General features: G+C 43.4%; 1 protein-coding gene across 1 annotated transcript; it reads left to right on the top strand.

Annotated features, from left to right (window-relative positions):
• The first annotated feature begins 296 nt into the window (after positions 1-296).
• On the top strand, positions 297-20,704 carry phyhiplb (phytanoyl-CoA 2-hydroxylase interacting protein-like b). Its single transcript, XM_084376578.1, has 5 exons — positions 297-1,154; positions 11,001-11,197; positions 13,022-13,196; positions 15,906-16,023; positions 19,364-20,704. Exons 1-5 carry the CDS (start codon positions 1,049-1,051, stop codon positions 19,905-19,907), a joined length of 1,140 nt encoding a protein of 379 aa, XP_084232704.1. The 5' UTR covers positions 297-1,048; the 3' UTR covers positions 19,908-20,704.
• Positions 20,705-21,278: the final 574 nt, after the last annotated feature.

The raw sequence follows: 21,278 nt of genomic DNA, 5'->3' as shown, positions 1-21,278 counted from the left end.
AAGAGGAGACAGCACTGCTTTGGGAAATATAAGAATGAAAGTGACTGCATGATGGTGTTATAAGAGGCGTCTTTCAGTGTGTGTGTGTGTGTGTGTGTGTGTGTGTTTGTGTGTGTGTGTGCTAAGTCACAATTTACCCGTGCACTTGACCTTTCATGCCTTGGCACTCCTGCCCCTGGGAGCCACTGATAAAGAGGGTGTAGTCCGGGGGAGATAATTAGAAAACGCACACCCAGCAGCCCAGCATGAAGTATGGTGGCTCTCTGGCACCCATTTCATTACAATGCATGACGGATCGCCCAGAAGATGGAACAGCAGATGTTTTTCATTCATTATGTCAGAGTCGTCCTCCCCAGCTCATTACTGTGTGGCCCACTTGCACCTGCGCTCCTGCCAGAGAGGGCTACACCTCGCCAAATAAGGACATGTGAGAGACCCTCGGTTGGATGACGTTGACCGTGAAATAGCGCAGAAAACCGGCAGTGTGTGGACGGTTTGGATTGAGACCTGAACCGGAGGAGGGGGGAAGACTACCGAGCTAATCTGGTTGCATAAGAGCGCATTGAATTTTCTCTGCATTAATCCTCTGAAGTATTCATGCTCATCTGTCCCGCGGCGGAGTAACCTACAGGGCACACACACACAATAACACAGAGAGAGAGAGACGCGCGTACGCACACACACTTGTGGCTCTGGAGGGAGCAGGTTGGAATAAGATAAGCGCGCACATTAGATATCTTCTGAGGTTGTTGCATTTGAACGCATCTCCAGCAGAAGCTGCTATGCCTCGCGTTGCAAAAACCCCAACTGGCGGCTTGTGACGATTCCGCTGACGCGCCACTAGCCGCACCACCCAGGAGAGGAGACAGAGGAGAGGAGAGCTGAGCAGGGGACTGACAGACTGACTGACTGGAAACCGGTCCTTCTCTTTCTCTTTCTTTTCCCGACCGTGAAAGGAAAGCCTAGCTGTCGCGCCAGCCCCGTGGACGAGATCTGTTCAACGAGCGATTCACCCACAAGACGCATCATCCAGATCCACTCTGCAGAGATGGAGGTACCAGGTTTGGCGCACAACATCACCAGCCCATTAAGTCCCTGCGAGGGGATGATCAAGGACCTGAGCTTGGACGCCATACAGTTATGCGAACGAGATGGTAAGGAGAGATTTTTCCACTGGCACGTTTGCGCAAAAATGTCGGTGCATCGGGCCGCTGCAACGCCGCGCCAAACACTCTGTTTTGTCTTTGGTTTGAGCTGCATGCTGCTGAACCCTTATTGTGCGTTTGAAGGGAGTGTAGGGGCCGGTCGCTCTGCCGGTTCCCTGCTTGGATGGATGCAGGGATGGATGGATGGATGGTGCGCTTGTGCGTGTGTGGAATAGCTGAGCGTCCCGAGGTTTTGTCCATTCATAAGAGAGGGCTCTCTGCTTTACATCAATGTATATTCATGCACGGTGATCGTGCACATGAGAGGAAATGATGTGAAGTGATGCTTTATTTCAGCACCACAGACGTGGACAGAGACCGGCAGCCACCCCACCTACAACCGCTGCCTCTTGTCTCATTCTGTGTGGAGCCGCCTCAATCAATGTATTTGTGCACGTTGCATGACATCCTATATATTTTTAATACTGTAAATGACTCAGTTTTTAATCTTATATCCCCTCCTCAACTCGTGCAAAACTCTCCCCGTGCGTTTTAATTTTTAATTCATCAAGTCATCCAGCTTGGAAAAAAAGTTTCCTGCCTATTTTTTTCATCAAACAAAGAGTTCTTACACATTCAATCACAGATTAGATGCTTGTTTTATAATATTCAAATGGATAAGCAGGTTTTTTTTTTTCCAGGCTTCACTCTGATGCGAATTTAATGGTGGGGAGAGGGGGGGGGGAAAAAGCAAGTCATCATCAGGAGAGACTGAGAGGCTCAAACATGGCTGCACCCACGTGTGTGCACACAGGCGGCGCAGCCCCGCACACCCATCAGTGCAATTACACCAAATTGATTCCACATCTGAGGCCAGATCTCGTTTTAATCAAGACTGCAGCTTAATTTGCAGCCGTGGAAATGAAATGGGAGCTCACCTCAATTCATTTTCCTCCTCTACTACGGCAGATTTTCTTGTTCTGTGTTTGGATTGGCCTGTTTTCAGAGCCCTCCCGAGGTCAATGGTGTGTCTTATCCAGCCTCCTGCATCTGATCACAGTGCAGTCATTGTGCCACACCGCCTCATTTTCTCCTCTGCCAGCCAGAACTCCTCCTCATAATGTAATACAGCAGGACACAGTTTATATCCTCTTAGTGCTTTGCTGGCCTGATTCTGAAGCTGTAATTTTAATAATGGTATATATGCTTGGCCTGGAACGTCTCTAATGGATCCTGTGCCAGCCTCCTGTGCTGCAGGTTTACTGGAGAGCTTCTCTCTTTTTTAAATTTATTTATTTGATAAGCCTGGTTTTTGCAGCACGAGAGCTACTTCCCTATTTAACAAGAAGATTACCCAGCGTAAATAGTGTCTCTGTGTCCTTGAGACACCCACATACTCTGTGTTTATGGAGCAATACCCTCAGAAATGTCTCCTTCTGTGGAGCGTGGGGCAGAAAAATTGGTGGTTGTCAAACAGCGGAGTGGTTTGGCGAATTGTTGGTTTAGATAATTTGGGTGGTTTACTTGAAACACAACTTTAAGTGTCATCCCCGCACGGTGACTGCTTTAACTTTTGTTATAGCACCTCCAGAAATATCATCTAGTTAACACTCTCTCTGCCACACCCCGTGCACAAGGCTGCGTAGCTTATCTTGGAAATTAGCTGTTTCATTATCTGGTCAATACGCAAGTTTTTCCGCGTACCGTATTCATTTCTCTACCACGTAGCTTTCTAAATTTATCTCCCAAGTCCATTAATATTTAATTGCCAGCATGAGAGGCTTATGTGCCTCTGCTGACCCAGCAAATGGGAATGCATGCGGCCTCAGTAGGCCTTCTGTCTGTGGGAAAGCGCTCCCACTCCCTCACACACACACACACTGAGGACTGTTTGAGCATCTCAATGCACAAAGAGAAGAGTGGGATACAAGTTGTTTCTGTGTTAGAGTGGGGGGTTACAGCCTTAACGGTTCAGTTTAGTGACGGGGTTGTAACATGGTTGAAGACATGCTAAGAGCGACGAGTTCACTGGCTCATGTGAATAAGACGTCTCTGTCGCCTGTGGACACGGATAACCTCTGCAGGGCTGACTCGAACCACCATTTTGATTTTATATCCAGCGTAAATGCGTATTTATGGGGGGTAATGAAATACACACTTCATGTCCTGCGAGGCCTTTGTGCCGTGGCCGCTGACATAATTAAGTTGACATGATGGATGGCTGCCATTTATGCAACTGAGTGCCGTGCATGCACTGTCTGAAACCTCCTGGCCTGAAATACTGCGGCTCGAGCTGTGACACACTCAGTCTGGCAGCCCGTGTACGTGTGCGTGTCCACGGTGGACGGACAGAAAGACAGACAGGTCGATGGGGAAGAAGTCAACTGTAATGTCACCAGCAACTGTGTCAACTTGAAGAAAAGCTCCCTCAGTGTCGTGCCTGCCAATTACCAGTCTACAATGGCATTGTTTCCTCAATTGCAAATGCAGCACTCGAACAAAAGGCTTAGTTCTCAATCCCTTCAGAACCACAGTGGAGCCGGAGAAACACCACGAGAAGAAGTTTTGCATGTTGAAATAAGTCGTGGGAGAAACGATTGTGCAGGGGCTGTTTTGTTTTGTTTTTTGATCCGGCTGTCACAAATGTTCTGCACGTCCTCGCCAGCATTGTTGCTCTATGTTGTAGTTTTTAGGGTGTGGCTCGCACTGCTGGCACCAGTCAGCCCATGTCGGGGGGCTTTTCGGTCAGTTGAGTATGTTGAATGTGAGGAAGGAATCGCACCGATTGGCTTTGCTGCTAAGCCAATCAGTGCATGAGAAGAGAAACAGAAAATAAAAAGGGAAAGCCCCCTGAGTCACTGTGGTGCCCAGGAATTCACCTGTTTAGTGAAGTTTCTCCTCATTTTTTCGCCTCGGCCTCTTCACCAGCCATTTGCAGCGTTTTATCAGACATAATCTCAATTAGAAGTGGCTTCATTAGCAGGTTGGATGGATTTCCATGAACGTTGTTATAGATATTGATGGCCCCAAGAGGATAAAGTCTACTGATTTTGATGATGACCTGACTTTCACAACCATCTGGTTGACATTTGTGGAGGTTTTGTGAAATGTCCACACTACAATTGAATTGAATTTGGTACATCCATGTTCCCCTGAGGATGAATTGTAACATCACTGGAGATGCATTCACTTTTAATCTAGGTCTATCATCAGGCATTTTGCAACTCTTTGGTTTTCGTCATTACCATCAGCGTTGGCTGTCTTTTGAGCGAATGGTAGTATGCTAAAATGCTAAAGATAGACGATGAACATGGTAATCACTACCTACTAAACAGCAGCAAAAAATTGAGATTGTGAGCATGTTGGCATGCTCAAGTACCGCAGTGTCGTCAGTGCCATTGTGTTGTTTCAATGGCCTATTATTCTGATTCCCTGCATTACTCTTTTCCCACCCATATTCTGCAAAGACCCGTCCCTACTCTGTCCCTGATTGGCTCAGACACTGACATTTCCTTCTAACCCTGACCCATCTCGGTTAGCGAACCAACCACCTAACCTTTACCCTAACCAGGCACAAACACTAGTTAATCAGACAGACACTGTGCAGGTCTATTTTTCAGAGTATTGGGCCTACAGACTAATGGGCCATCAGAACAATGGGCGAAGTACAGTCACCAATCTGTGATCGCGTCTGTAGGCTCTAGTCTTGTATAGAAAGGTATTGATAACAGGTGGACAACGAATAAAGAGCTCATCCAATATGTTCCAACATGGTGCATTAGTGAGCCGGCCTTATGGCGTACAGCATCGTCTGACTAAGATGGCATTTTAGTTTGGCCAATGTTCAGCGTGAGCAGTTGTGTGCCATGACTGTGCTGGCAAGAGTTTCAGGTACACAATGTTATGCAGCCACTTATCAGCTGCATAAAATATTCACATGCAATCGACTTCGCTGTTGTTACATGGAGTCGAGAACATTTTCTTTGAAAGTGATTGCAGCCCAGTCTGACCCCTGAAAGTCCGACTCATGCTAATTTCCCCGGTGTGTGCTTTTCAGCAACCCTTTTATGCAGAAATGTAAGAGTTGCTAAGAAAACAAAGTTGAAGGAGTTCACAGCAGCGTGTTGTTTGGGAATTCAAATGCAATGCAAATGAGAACTGATGACTCATTCTGGTTTTGGACAAGTTAAGAAAAACAGCTGTGCCCTCCCTAAAGGTTTCCTGCATTTAATTAATTTGTAAGAATAGGGACGGGTCGATTCTGAACCCTGGAGAGTCCTCTGCACCGCTGAAGCTCGTGTTATTAAAATGCCTCTACCGGGTCTTTGTTTGCTGCTCCGGGGAGTATTGATGAGCAAAAGGTGGGACACTGACCGATGAACGGGGGCATTGTTTATGCTTTTCATCTCAGTCTAGCCTGTGCATTGAGGGGAACCAAAGGCGTGATTTTCAAAGGCCTGCAAACATCGATGCCTAGCGAGCGTCTGCTGCACAGCTCACGTCTGCGGTTCAATTTTAGACCGAACGCTGCAACTTAAACAGTAGGAGGCTCGTCTGTCTGAACCGAGTGCCCACTTGTGCAGTCACAGACAATCGCTGCTACTATCATCTGCCAAATCTCTCTTCCTACTGTAGCACACCTGCCAACAGCACTTGGAAAAATTGATTTTTAGACAGCAACCTTGACTGAAAGTTGCCGAGAAGCGTGGACCTTCAGACGGAGACACATTTATCACCAACCACCACTGAAGGAGTGCGTGAGCATTATGTAGATGGCCTGAATTGAAATCAAATAACTTTCCTCTCAATGGTAAAGCGTGCTAACAGGTAATTCCCAGTATCAAGCCAGGTGTGACTGGAACAAATCCTACCACAGAGAGCCATTAGGCTGGCCCTACGTATGCATGTTAACAAGATTTCTATTGATCCTTCTGCATCTATCGCTATTCCACTCTGTGGCATTTGACTGCATGCTGAGTAAAAGGGCAATACCCAATAAGGTCCATTTAATAGGGTTTAGTAGATCAGCTTTCCATCCTTTGCTATAATGCAGATGTTTCTGTTCTGTCCAGTGTTTTGGTGCTTTGTTGAAACATAACTGTAAACGCTCCTGTGTCATTTTGAAGCCCCTGTGCATGAGCATGAGAAATCTTTGCTCCAAGCAAGAGCTCAAAAAAACGACTGGTTTTGACTGATCCTGATCAGAATCAGAATCAGAAAGACTTTAATGATCCCTGAGGGGGATGTTAGGTACATTACAGCTGCTCCTTTTAGAACAGAAACATCAAACTCTAGAGAGATTACAAGAAGATAATTACAACTTCATGCTTAATATGATTATGTGTGCTTATATTTTGACTTTTGTAAACTCTGATGTAAGGCGTATAAACTGTACTGAACTGAAGCTGTGAGTTTTCTACACCGTGGTAACCATAAGAGCCAGTCAGTTAGTTTACTCCGTCTGGTCTCCGGTCGCCTCGGTCTCATTCCTAGGTTTGATATTACACAAACAAATGGGGAAAAAAATGGCCGATTGTAATATCGTGAAGTGAATAGGTGAGCTGAAATATTGCACGGAGATGATAACGTTATGAAGTATTGCACAGTTAGATTACCGTTGTGTTACACAGATAAAATATAGTTACAGATGAATTATGGAATGATGAGGCAGAAATCCTCCACCCTCCGCCTCCTGCAAAGCACGCACAGTGCAATAAATAGTAAGACGAGAAATTATGACTCGACAAAATTAATATTAGCTACAGCAGCAACCTCTGTGCGAGTACATCGAAGCGAGAGAGAGAGAGAGCCAAGGTACGGTCGTAGCATAAATTTAAGTCAGAACTGAGGGTTTGGGCCTCCCGTGTGAGATTGCAGGAGTGTTTTAGTCTCTCCCTTACCGCCTGACCTTCATCCTGCTTGGCTCCGGCTCTTCCATCTTTCATCCTGTGCTCTCAGAGTCCCTGAGGATTCAGAGCACAGCTTAAGACTGGCTCGCACAAAACAGGAGTATTTACCTGCAGGCAGAGCTCCCTGCTACACGTTATATCCACAGTGTATTCAGGTTCATGTTTAAAGCCAGCGTGTTGTGGTAAATTCTGTTTCATTTGGATGACAGCCTCCACAGCGCTGTTTTAATTCTTTGAAGTTTAACGACTGTTCTGTACGTTTCTGTCCGTCTCACGAGCATTTCCTTTGATTTCTGCCCAGTCAACTGCAGCAGCCTTCAGTGCTTCTCTTCCCTGATAACATCTCTTTTGGTTCGACTGCATGGTCTCCAGAGTTTAACTGTGTAGGCGATATCTGACTTCATTTGAAGAGAGTCACTTTGTCTGTGTAATGCCTCCATTTGCAGGTTAATTAGGAGAGTAAACAGGAGCTAAATCAGCATTGTGGAGTCACAAGGAGCTGGGAGGGCAAAGCCCTGCACGGGGTCTGCTCCTGGAGTTTTTAGCAAAACATCAGTGTTGACATTAATATTTATAGAGCCGAGAACAAGGAACTTGCTCTGCTTCAGGCACCAAACGGCAACTGAGATAGCAGGTTTTTCATCTTCTGTGTTTGGTTTCAGTCAATGTTTACAGTCATACTCTGATGGTAACCTGAGGTAGTGAGAATCTGCCGGAGAATGACCAACCTGAAAGCTTAAGATCTTGAATCAACACAAAATAGCCGCCTGGTTCCCAACACAATCGGAGGAATACATGTTGGCAAGACGTCTCTGGAAAAGATTATGTTTTGTATCTGTTTTTGTCTCCACAAACCTGGTTGGAGATAACCTGAATTATCATTAAAAAGAACAGGATTTTGTCGACAAACACACTGCTGGATATATCCCAACCTCTCTTCAAAAAAATATGTTTTTGTTGTCCCGGGTCCCCTTCAAAATATCCGGTGATTTCCAACTTACAAATTTGGAGACACAGCTTGACAACCCTCTCGTGCGTGACATCCTGCTTTCTGCCTCAGGTCATAAACATGTAATGTGAATGTGATAGGATGGACATTGTTGAAATGTCAGTATGGTATGTAGTGTATGACATACACAAATCATGAAAAGATTCACAAGACACCTAGTAGTGGTAATAGTTCCTATAAACTATAAAACAATGTCCGGATCACTCAGAGTTTTTTATATGAAAGTTTTACTCAGGCATTTCGGAAACTTGGAAAGGAACTACTTGGCAATACTTCACTTGTTTTGGGTTTATTTAATCTTTTCCCTGACGCAGATGTCAGGGAAAGACAAAAGGCCTTGTCTTTGTCTTGCTGTTGGTAAAGGTCAGCAGCGAAAAGTCTCAGGTGGATCGTTACAGTGCTGACATCACTGTCTGGTCCGCGCCGACCTGAGGGAGCGTGTTCTGACAGGGGTCTGCTCCGTCATGTCCAGTGTTGACCCTCTCAGTCTGAGCCAAACTTATCAGCTCAGGGGGGTTTAAGTATAATGAGATGGGCTCTAAATGTGGACCAGGATGAGTATTGTGCCGTCAGGCTGCGGATGTAACGGCCGGCCTGTTGAATCTACCCCCAGTGCCTCTAAAATCTAGTTTAAGCTATAAACAGGAAGTCAAGATTAATCCTATGTTCAAACTAGAATTAAAATCAGTAGAGTGCATACCTCCGCCAAGGCTCAGCAGTCCACTTATTCATAGATGCCAACAGCCACCTAAATATGCCTGATTACATATGTTTACATATACGTATGCAATGTTAAAGAAAGTGAGAAAAAAAAATCCTGGATCAATCCCGTCACCCTGATCCACAATAAAAAGTTAATGCGATCTATTCTGGGCAGGGAACCGTCCTCCGTCCAAGTATCATGGATCCATTTTTAGAGCCAGCAAGTTGTGGATAATTCTCTTTAATTTGGATCAATTGTGGTTAATTCTGTTTCGTGGAAATCCGTTTGAGTAATTTCTGTGTAATCCTGCAAACAAACCAACCAGGAAACAAACAGGCGGGTGAGGTCGTAACCTCAGTGTGATGATTTATAAAAGACATTTCCAAAGATCTGTCTGCTCATCACTGGAAAGTCATCTTTCCACACTCTATTCACAAGTGCATGAGGTAGATTTAGTTTCATTTACAACTACTAAGTTAATCATCAACTATTTTGCTAACTGATTATTAGATTTGAGTATTTGTTTAAGAAAATAAAAGCTAAAATTCCTTGATTCAAGCTTCTTCAGTGTGAATGTGTTCTGGTTTCTGTACTCGTCTGTGACAGCAAACTGAATATCTTGGGGTTACGAACAAAACAAGTCATCTGAGGACATCATGTTGGGCTTCCTGAAACACTATCAACATTTTCTGACATTTTATAGACCAAACAACTAATTGTGAGTTGCAGCCCCAGTTTCATTCATGAGCAGCAGCGTGGTCCAAGCATGTAACAACAGGGGGTCTTTGTGTTTAGGTTAAAGATGATTAGTTGTGGTAATCAGCTGGTTGTGATTAGGAAGTAGTGATTAGGACAGAAGTAAGTGGGGGGTCCGGTCAGGTCTGGTCCAATCTGGTGGGTTAAAGAATGAACATTTGTCTCTTTCAGGATGATGAGTCGAGATTGGAATAAAGAGGCACGGCTGCAAGCCTGCTTCCAGGTGTTTTCATCTCTCAAGGGCAAGATAAACAGTGGATGTAGCAATTATCATCTGCTTCCTAAAACGATTCGATCTACAAACACTCCACTGTTGGAGAGCTGTGTGGAGGCGAGACAGGAGAGAGCACACAGCCCAATTATGGGATTGCTCTTTTATGTCGCCCTCTCTCAGCTGATGAGCGGAGATGCTTGTTCCATGCTCCGCTGCTCCCGCCATTGTTTCCTCTCTATAGAGTCCAGTCGTGTTGTGTGCGTTACTCCCAAATTCGGCATTCTTGCATTTTACTCACTCTCGTGTTTGGAGCGCCAGAGCGTGCACAGAAAACTCATTGTTGCCACGCCAAGTGGGCGTCTACCCGCGTGTGACGCGAAGTCTATATTCATCCTTATTCTACAAAGGTCTCATTCAAGCATGTTTTGACATTTTGCACTGGCCTCGGCGTGCACTTCGGGTCGCAACGCCTTCTACTACATGTTGTGTCGCAGGGAGCTGACTGATGCAGTCAGGGAAATGTTGGATTTATCAGCTTATTTGATGGAAAATGTTGCAATGCCGTATTTGTTTAATCTAAATATGCTTGGAATGAAATAATCCAAGTTGAGCCAACTCAAACTGGTGCATTTTTGAGTGTTACTCTTGCAGGACCGTGTGTACTTCCTGCAGTGTGGTAGCTGAGTGTTTCTTTTTCCCTCTCTGCTGATCATAAATGGATCCATCTCTGCCGGGAATAGCGGAGATTCAATCAGCAGCGTTTGAAATATTTAACGGCCCGTATGTTCTGGAAAGCAGATAGGTGTGTGTGTGTATTGAGGGGCTGATGTGTTTCCATGGCAACATATATGGTAGCCGGCGACACAGGCAGTGCTTTGTGTGTGTATGTGTGTGCGATATGGGGTGTATACTGCTGCTCAGGCTGCTGTCAGTGGAGTAATTACAGAAAAACTGCAGTATTGTGGAGGCTTTATAGTCGGTGAGAAAGAAATGATTAGAAAAAAGGAGATATATGAATAAAAGCTGGGTATAGATACAGGATTTAATGGCGTACTAATACATTAACTTGATATGGTCTTATATTTTTCAGATAATAAAAGAGCAAAGATTTTAAACTGATGCTGTGTCACATTTAAAAACAAGCTTTACAGCGCAGAGCATGATGTGTGATCCCAAAGGATTCCCACAGCGAATAAGAACCATATCATTTTGTTTTGTCGTTCTGTTTGACATTGATTCGATATTTTGTTCCTCAACTACACAGGAAGTAAATCCCAGGACGGCAGCATCTCCGAGATGGAGGAGCTCCCCGTTCCTCAGAACATCAAGATCAGCAACATCACCTGCGACTCCTTCAAGATCTGCTGGGACATGGAGCCGCGCAGCAAGGAGCGCATCACGCACTACTTCATTGACCTGAACAAGAAGGAGAACAAAAACTCAAACAAGTTCAAACACAAGGTAAGAGGCTCGAATCGGCGCGGATAAGCGCGCTGAAAGGGAACACTACGGAGAGATGAGTCACCGAGAGGTCTCTGGTTTTGCTCTCACTCGACAGGATTTGCTTTGTTTCATGAATAAGGAAGGAATGTGTCAGGAATAAGAGGTTTTGTGTTTATGTGATTCATTGTGTGAGAAAATGAAAAATTCGGAATGAGCCTTGATAACACCAACGAGGCGCTGTGCCAGTGCACACAAAGATAAATTCATTCATTCCTTTGTTCGACCATTTTAAAGTCTCCTTGAGATTAAAATCTCTTTTTTCTGCAACCAAACATGTTACAACAATAAATACAAACAGCATAATCCAGCTTTCACTCTTAATGTTCTTACAAAAACAACCAAACACAAAAACTGATGTGATCTGGTGACAATTTTCAAGCCTGTTCATTTTTTTCTAACCTTTATTTATTCAAGCAGGGTTCAGTGGGAGCAATGCTTTTCTTTTTCACCCCTTATAATTTTCACACAGCTACACAGTCACATCTAGAAGCTGCTCAGTACCACCACAGTCTGGTCTGTCGGCCACCGAGCAGCTCCACTGGAGCAGCCCGGGTTAAGGGCCTTGATCAAGGCCGACTAATGAGGAAGGAGCTGGAGCCGTTCACTTGTAACTTCAGGTTACAAGCTTGTTTCTCCAACCTTTAGGCCATTACTGCCCACGTTGTTCCAAGTAAGGAAGTGTGTGATTAGTCGACTTGTCGATTAAGTCGCCACCAGAAATACTAGTCTGTGATACGTGCTTTTTTTAGCCTTTAGTTTATATATTAGAATTAGAATTGCATGTTTATTTTATTAACTTATAATTTGTTTATTTTGTTTTAAAACATGGGACAGTGCGCATTAATTAACGTGAGCACCAGTCTATCATGTAAATGTACCAGATTTAGCCATACAGGCTAATTTTTAACTAGCAGGTTGATGACATTAACAACCAAAAAACAGGACACATAGGCACAAACCAGTCAAATAACATAATCACACCTGTCCCTGGCAGGTTGATTGCATATGAAAACATAACACATACAATTGACCACGTAGCACATCAGCATATTAAAACACATGATGTCTGAACACAGACAAAAGCACAAACTCATCATTTCATGGCTGTAACCATTCTCCAATATCACATTAATGATAAAGATAGTTACTGTGACGCAGTTAACATCTGGAGGTGTGATGATCCTTGATGTTTGAAAGCTAAAACGATGAAACACAATGTTTTACCTCAAGATAACCTTTCTTTTTAGTGCCTGCAGGCGAAAAAAACTCTAACTTCAGAGTGGTTTCCTCTCTGCCTGGGAGTAATTGCACCAGCAGCAGCAGCAACAGGAGGGTTTCGGCTCCTTCAGTGGGTAGTCAGTGATCTGGTTTGGTGATCTTACAGACTTGTTTCATCAGCCTCCTTCCTCTCCTCCTGCGCTCACTTCCTGGGCGATCTGCAGCTGAGTGTTTCTCCTCTTTTGACTCTGTCATAACGGGCGACCTCACGCCGGTATTTTGATTTTGGTGTGCAGCTACAGTGTTGGTGGATTAATGGGCTGACTGTTGCTAGGCAGGGGCTCCTGGTCCAATCAATGAGCTGCTCGGGCCCACCGAGGCTTGAGGGTGGATAATATTGTACTGTACATGCATACACAAAAGGCCAGCGACAGGTTTAAACTGAGGTCCACAACTTATATGAAACGAGCGAGGATACAAGCGTGTGTTTGTAAATCCCTGTACTGGATGTGACTCATTCCTTCCTGTCATCATTCACCTCCTTTTTTCCATCCCTCCGTCCAGGATGTTCCTACCAAGCTGGTGGCCAAAGCAGTGCCCCTGCCCATGACGGTTCGGGGCCACTGGTTCCTGAGCCCACGCACAGAGTACACTGTCGCCGTCCAGACCGCATCAAAACAGACGGACGGGGACTACGCCATCTCCGAGTGGAGCGAGATCATCGAGTTCTGCACCGCCGGTGAGTAATGTGCAGCTTACAGTGCCATGATGACTACATACATTTACAGGATGTGACATCAGTGCCGCCTTTGAACTTCGCCTGCACTTGACCAGCTGAACTACTGGACAACGGCGTTAAGGGCGTTAAGAGAGAGGAATACAATGAAGTGAAGGATGGAGCAGTGTGAGGGAGAATATTAAAGGCAGACTAATTTATACTGAGTGGAGGGAAAGATGGATGGAGCGATGGAGGAGGGGGTGCCGGGGAAAAAGAGGGATTAAAGGAAGGAGGGGAGCTGTGCTGTATATCTTCTGATGCAGAGGTCAACGGGTTCAACATTGCTGGCTAGAGGCTTAGAGTGGGGGAGGGGCAAGGAGGAGGAGATGATGGCATGGAGACTGGAGGGTAGGTAGTTGTGAGAGGGATGCAGTTAAGAAGGCGTAGTGAGAGAAATTGGTGAGGTTATTTAACCCCAGATTCAAAAATACATATTTTTTCTCTCCTGTAGTGCTATCCATCAGTCTAGATTTTGTTTTGGTGTGAGTTTTGGAGATATCTACGGATATCTGGTGCTCCTTTTTCTACGTTCTAAAATGTTTTTTTCATCTGTCGAGCTGAGTGAAAATGTTTTTTTTCAAAGGTGATTTCTTTTTCATGTGTTGAGCCAAGTGAAAACATGTTTTTTTTCACAAGTTGCTTTTTTTTGCTTCATGTGTCAAGCCGAGTCAAAAATTTCACTTGAAAAAAAATTTTCATTTGAAAAAAAAAATTTCATTTGAAAAAAAAATTTCATTTGAAAAAAAATTTCATTTGAAAAAAAAATTTCATTTGAAAAAAAACTTTTTCACTTGAAAAACATTTTGAAAAAGTTTATTTCATGTGTCGAGCCAAGTGAAAAAATGTTTTTTCCACGGGTGAATTTTTTTTTTTGTCATGTGTTGAGCCGAGTGAAAAAATTCACTTTAAAAAACAAAAAATTTCACTTTGAAAAAAAAAATTTAATTTGAAAAAGAATTAATTTGAAAAAAAAATTCATTAAAAAAAATTCATTAAAATTTTTCACTTGAAAAATTTCACTTGAAAAAAAAATGTTTCACTTGAAAAAAAAAATCAATGTTTTTTCCACGGGTGAATATTATTTTTTCATGTGTGTGAAACCCAGCGAAAACATTTTTTTCCAGAGGAAGTAAGGCTCAAGTGTGTAAGTGTTCTGTAATACTCATTTTGACCACAAGAGGCAGGAGTGTAGTGTAGATGAAAAGCATCCATGTCCATTCAGGAGAGTTTTCATTTCTCTCTGCACTCCAAACACAACATGCATCTATTACATGTTAACAAGTTATGTAACATGACTGTCATGTTTCTTTTGGCGAGGAACATGTCAAACATGGCGCTAAGCTGCCCTTAGTGTCACGGGTGGAATTCTGGGTATTATCAGCTCTTCTCATCAATGGGTGTCTACAGTGGATAGTGAATCACAGCCACAGCCGAGAGGAAGATGAGAAAGTGCATATTTCTGGCAAGAAATGTCAGAAAACGAGTTTACATTGATCAGACTGACTGCTTCACGTGCCCAAATTATGCACGACAATCAGTGGTATCCCTCAGCCTGGGATATTGTTTGAAAATTTGATAGGTGAACATTAAAAAAAAAGGTTTTTTCATGTGTTGAGAGGAGTAAAACACATGGAAAAAAATTCACTCGGCTCGACACATGAAAATTTTAGTGTAGAGAGGAGTTAAAAAAAAACAACTCACAAGTGAAATTTTTTTTTAACTCCTCTCTACACATGGAAAAAACATGTTTTCACTCTGTTTCACACATGAAAAATATTTTAGAACTTAGAAAAAGGAGCACCAGACAAAAAATGTCTCCCTTGCCCCTCGGGGCTTCTGTAGATATCGACCGTAGAGACGTCTGTCTTTTCTCAACATAATGGAACAAGATGGCACTCAGCTTGTGGTGCTCAAAACGCCCAAAAAATGTATCCGAAAAACTCAACGTGAATTGTTCCTTTTAAAATCCTCGTCTATCGCCATGCCAACCTCATGGTTTCCTGCCATCCTCATCAGTTCATCAGACGGGTGGGACAGTTGTGAAATGGATTAAGAGAAGCAGTTGAGATGGGAGGAAGGAAAGCAGGCAGAGTGTGTGTGTGTGTGTGTGTGTGTGTGTGTGTGTGTGTGTGTGTGATGGAGGTGTGGCAAGAGAAATGGGTGAAGGACTAATGATATCATTGATCCTTCGCATCCCGAGCGAGCAAAAGATGCATTTGCTAAGACCTTCCACTCCTGTAAAAGCTCTCCGTCTCTCAGATGAATTGTTTACCTGCCATTTAATCCATTATGTCTCGCTGCCACCAGGACCAACACTGCCTTAAAACCAAAACAGACCATATTGTTTTGACAGCTGCTCGCTGAATGCATTTTTCTCACCTTTGCTTTCAATTTTCTTGACTCTAACAACCTGTCAAAACACACCTCACCTCGCCCTCTTTCTATTTTGGTTCAAGGTACTTTATCTTTGCATAAAAGAGCAGAAAATGACTTTGGTCTAAATCCTGAGTCACTGCAGGCTATGAATATGAAGATGAGCACACACGAGCAGTTTCTATTCCAGCCCAGCCAGAGCACGCAGTCGCTCCTGTTCTTTATAATCAAATAATTGAATTTTAGCTAATGAAATTTGTCCATTAACTTCATTGATGTGTGGTGTCTGTTTCCCAGATTATTCCACAGTGCATCTAAACCAGCTGCTGGAAAAGGCGGAGGTCATCGCTGGCCGCATGCTGCGTTTCTCTGTCTTCTACAGGAACCAGAATAAAGAGTACTTCGACCACGCCAGGTAGGCAGCCCGCCCGCCTGCCCGCCTGCCCGCCCGCCCGCCTGCCCGCCCTCGTTATTATTACTGAGATATTGTTTATAGTGTCAGTTTCATTTTCATCTTATTCTTGGATTTATGATTTATCGTGGCCACTTTTATATCATCACAGTCCAGAAATTGCTCCTCTGTGTATTCATCTATTTTTCTGTCTGTGTTGCTTTATTTCAGTGTTTCTGTCCAATTTCTCTGCTTTGTAAATTGTTTCTGGGCGCACTTTGTTTTGCTCATGTATTATTCTGATCACACTGGAAGCTTCATCACTTTCGCCGCAGTATTTTTCATCCAGTTTTGAGGATCTGTTATTAATCTAATCTAATTCTAACTCCGTGTTTTCAGAACTGTAATTTTCTATTCATGGTATGACAGGAATAATATTGCATTTGCGGTGAAATAACTGGAGCCGATAAAATATCACTGACTTTTTAGTTTCTGAGGTTAACTTTGTCTTCAATTTGTCACTTAAAAAAATAGACCCAAGCCTTATTTTGTGGTTAACGGCTTAGCTTTTTGTCGTTGGCTGTGGCTGTTCTTTCAACATCTGTGGTTCAAAAATGCTTGATGAAGTGAGAGTCTGGACTATTTAATGTCTGAGCCTTTTCTGGAATAATTGAGCTGATTAAACACGTCTGCCACGGTGGCTCACCTGCCAAAATACACATTTCCAGCAACAGCAAACTCACTGTGACCTCTTTTTCTGACCTGTTGCACTACAGGTAATATAGTCTTTATACAAAGCTTAGCATTTAGACATTATTGTGCATGCTATTACCATCGTTATTTTAAAATACAATAAAATACTGTATATAGCAGGAATCGACCAATTACAGACGATTATCAGAGCCGATATTCAACATTTTCTGATTGTGGGATTCTGTTTTTTTTCTCATTACAAATTAAGCTAATTAACTAAAATGTAGTTTAAAACATTCAAAAAATTAACTAACGTTATCACAACAGTATTGACTAGCCTTAGCTAGCAAAGAGCAGCAGCCGTTGCCGATTAGCCTACTCTGGTGATATGCTGCCCCCTATGTCCCTGGAGCTACCTTCAGATTTTTACCAAATTCTACAGATTACACCTTTAATCTATTTTTATATCTTACCAATAGATATTTTTCTTGAACCTCTGTCACATTAAAATCAAATCACCTTCAGCATCCGATGCCCTTTCTGACCTCTAAAGCCTTGTAACGTTACTGATGCAAAAATGACCTTTAAGCTAAGGGACACTCTGTGATAACAATGCCGCGATGCTGATAATATATTATTGATCATGAGATTGTAATAAATGCATCTCGCCTCGGACTCAGCGCTACATTTCTGTGTAACACTGCAGCACCTTTTCCGTCTGCACTCAGGATGATGAACCACCTAATGTTGGGCTAATGTATTCCCCTCTAAAGAAACCTGCCTGGCAAAAATGGAGATTCGGCTTGAAGGGTGCAGCTGCACAAAGCATGTTGATTACTGCCATAAATCCAGTACACGAGACCAGAATCATAGGTTGGCTGTTGCAGTAACACTTTCTGCACATCTGATTGCAACAAAAAGAAAAAAAATACAGCCATTTCTTCTTCTTCCTTGTGATTTTTATATGCAAAGGACCAGCGCCAGCAGCCGACAGTTGCTGGGGGATGTGGGGGATTTTGAAGTCAGAGGAGAGTGTGACAGGCAGGGGAGAGAAGGAATATCTCTGGAGTAGCTTGTTTTAGATGTTTACTGAAGCATTGTGCAGTTGCTGTGTACGCTGGATTTTCTCCGGTTTGATGTGGGTGCTTTTTTTTCTCCGGCTTCCTGTCTCGTCCTCCTCACGTGACGCTGTCGTCCTTTCTCCTCACATCTCCTCTCCCTCGGAGGAAGCGCTGCACGCCTAACAAAGCACGCAGTTTCTGTATTAAAGCCACAGCTTTTGTTGGAGCTGTGCAGCATGACGTCACCCAGATAGACTTCTCCCTTTTGCTGAGTTGCATCTGCTCCAGTGGACTGAAAGTGCTTCTGTTAAACTGCACCATCATGTGGGGAGGAACAGTACTGACATTAGCACTTGATGAGGCCTCTGCTCCCGTGACCTGGGGTGTGGCGAGTAATTCCATAATGCCAAAACAAAGCATCAATTGCGGTTATAATGACAACCTCTGAAGTGAAAGCAGTGTAATTACAACTCATAACTGGAGCTCGGGAGCTCAGATTTACTCTGTGGGGAAGATATTCAGCTGTCATAGAAGCATCCATCGCTTTGAATGTTCATCTGTTAATTATCTTTCTGAAAGCTGCTTTTGTTTCCGCAATGATAAATATTTTTGTTTTTGTCTTACTGGGTTTGTGTGAGAGACACTGGATGAGTCTAATGGCATTACAGAAATTAGATATGTATTCATTCTCTCATTTAATCAGCTTTCTCCCATGTGTCTCAAACACAGCTGATGATATTTTAATGAAACTCGATAAAGCGACGCCACTGCTTTCAGGCATTTCCCAAATCAAAATCAAAAACTGTTTGTTCGATAATGATATTCTTCACGATGTGACAAAATAATTAGAAATATTTTCAGTTTAGAGCTCACAATAGCTATTGAGCTCTCCTCGCGGGATTTTTGGCTCCCCTCCAGTGCTGCTGCTCGAAGCAGGGAAATTCGTTTGTTGATTCCCTTCGTTTTGTTGTTATAGTGTTCCTGCACTTCTTATATACAACTGTGGTTTGTTGCACATCTGATCTTTGTAGCCAAACCATTTGAAGTGACTGCCCTTGTTGGAACTAAGTCTCCAGCGGCAATGTTAGGCCCAACCTAAGAGTCCAAACTTATGGACTCACAGACTTTGAGGCATGTTCCCCTTAAGTGTATAAGGGCTTAGGGCTGTCCCTAAGTAAGAAACTTCTGAAACAACTATTTTCCATGAAACTTGTGACTGAACTTATTTTTGTTTGTGTATATGTCTACTTTTACTTTGATGTTACTTTTTATATCTTAAAAGGTAAGGTAAAAAGTTCAAAACCCACAAGGTAGAGTGATGTGTAGCAAAGTGCTTTGCCATTCCCATTTAAACCATTTGGTATAAATGGAGGTTGAGTGCAGCCTCTCGCACTCAAGCACTTACCAGGTGACGTCAACTAAGTCTAAGGCCTTTGGGGAGACTTTGGGATTGGGCCTTTCAATTTTCAGCCATGCTTGTTGTTGCTACGGCTTCATTACTTCACCAAGTCAGAATATTGCCATTGTCATGATATGACTGTTTTAATGTCCTGTTTTTATGTTTGCTGTTTGTTCACAGACAACTTTCTTCTCTCTTTTCCAAACTGCAGGGATGCGCAGGAGAACCGGATGCTGCCGTCAGTGAAAGACAACAGCGGCAGCCACGGCTCACCCATCAGTGGCAAGCTGGAGGGCATCTTCTTCAGCTGCAACACAGAGTTCAACACGGGCAAGCCTCCGCAGGACTCCCCTTACGGCCGCCAACGCTTTGAGGTTCGGGCTGACGTGCTCTTCAACCCAGAAACCAACCTGTACTTTGGAGACTTCTACTGCATGTATACAGCCTACCACTACGTCATCCTGGTCCTGGCGCCAAAGGGCTCCAGAGGTGACGACTTCTGCAAGCAGAGGCTCCCTGCGCTCGACATCACCAACAACCGATTCCTCACTTGCAAGAAGGATGAAGATGCTGCCGGCAGTCTGGTGTTCCACCACGCCCAGGACGTCATCCTGGAGGTGATCTACACGGAGCCTTTAGACCTGGCGGTGGGCACTGTGGCCGAGATCAGCGGGCACCAGCTGATGAGTCTGTCGACGGTAAACGCCAAGAAGGACCCCAGCTGCAAGACCTGCAACATCAGTGTGGGACGCTAAGAAAAGGCCGAATGTAGGAGAGGGAGGGAAGGACTAGAGGTGACTGACCTCTACGCACACACAGGAAGTACACACGTACTGATGAAGCAGACCAACACATGCATGAAGCAGCAGATTTAGTAGGCTCCCAGACATGCACACCAACATATCTCTGACACCGTTCTGTACTCTCAAGAGACCATCATTCCCAAAGAAGAGTGGAGAAAAAAAAGAGGACACTCTAACACCTGCACCGCTGTCTCCTCATCCGAACAGGGTTGTTGAAAACATACATGAAACTGAGCAATCGAATCCTGGGACACCAACATCACGCCATCCATCCATCCACCTTGCAAGCGAACACTGGCATACTGACCGAACCCTTTAACTGTACTAACATGGGCTGCTTCTATCCAATATCCTGGTGTTTATTTTAATAAGTTGTCCCATATTTTGTTAATGACCTTTGCCTTGTTATTATTGATATGCTGTTAATGAAGCGTCCACTGTCTGAGTGGACAAGCATTCTGTTGTTTCCAGTTACTTTGACTGTTTGACGTTTTAGAAATGTTTTCTTCTCATTCCACGGTAGACAAGTTCGACTTCTTTTTACCTTCGACTAGTGGCACAGACTGGTACTACAATTTTTCTAGGGCTGCAGCATCAAGAGTCATCTTTCTTTATACCAAAGGTATTCAAAAAAAAAAACAGACATGAAACCGCTGTGGAATCTTAACAATACTAATGCAACAGCCTCTGAAATGTGTATTCACTGAGTCTTTTAATGACCAAGTGTGAACTACTTGTTAACTTGTTAACCTTTAAAAAAAAGCATGATGCAGTTCTGTGCAGCATGAGTCTGACAGCTGTCGGTACCTCTACCATAGCAACCTTCTCTGCAACAGTCGCTCTTCTTTTGTTGTAGTCAGTGGAAAGAAAGAAAGTAGAACCATAAACTGTGTTTAGCAGAATAAATGTGAAAAAATATTTATTTTTATTGATACATTCATATATATATATCTATATATATATAGAAAACTATATAAACCAGAAGTGCACAAGGTCACAAGCTCTGATCATTGTCAACAAATGCATTTAGGAGGCATTAACTTCATACAGGCAAAATGGGGGGGGGTAAACACAAATTGGGCAGCAGATACAACTTGCACTACAATGTCAACGTTCACCAACGTTCACATTATTTCAAGGTGAAGATGTAAATTGAACGATTCAGATCAACTATGAAATTCTTAATGCATATCATAGCACAATGTAGGACTTAAAACTGACATGCACAAACACAACATGATTGTCTCATTGATTGCATTTAAGCTTACACCTTTTTTTGTCAAGATAGCACTTTTTGAAAAAGAAAAAAAAAAAAAAAAAAAT

The sequence above is a fragment of the Pagrus pagrus genome (genome assembly GCF_965226575.1).
Source record: "Pagrus pagrus genome assembly, chromosome: 15".
In the NCBI taxonomy this organism is placed as follows: Eukaryota; Metazoa; Chordata; class Actinopteri; order Spariformes; family Sparidae; genus Pagrus; species Pagrus pagrus.
This window is presented reverse-complemented; position numbering and strand designations above follow the sequence as displayed.

Excerpts from the sequence above, each read along its gene's own strand:
- phyhiplb (XM_084376578.1), top strand. The coding sequence starts at position 1,049 with ATGGAGGTACCAGGTTTGGCGCACAACATCACCAGCCCATTAAGTCCC. Across the intron at positions 11,198-13,021 it reads CAAACAAGTTCAAACACAAG|GATGTTCCTACCAAGCTGGT; the intron begins GTAAGAGGCTCG and ends CCCTCCGTCCAG. Across the intron at positions 16,024-19,363 it reads GAGTACTTCGACCACGCCAG|GGATGCGCAGGAGAACCGGA; the intron begins GTAGGCAGCCCG and ends TCCAAACTGCAG.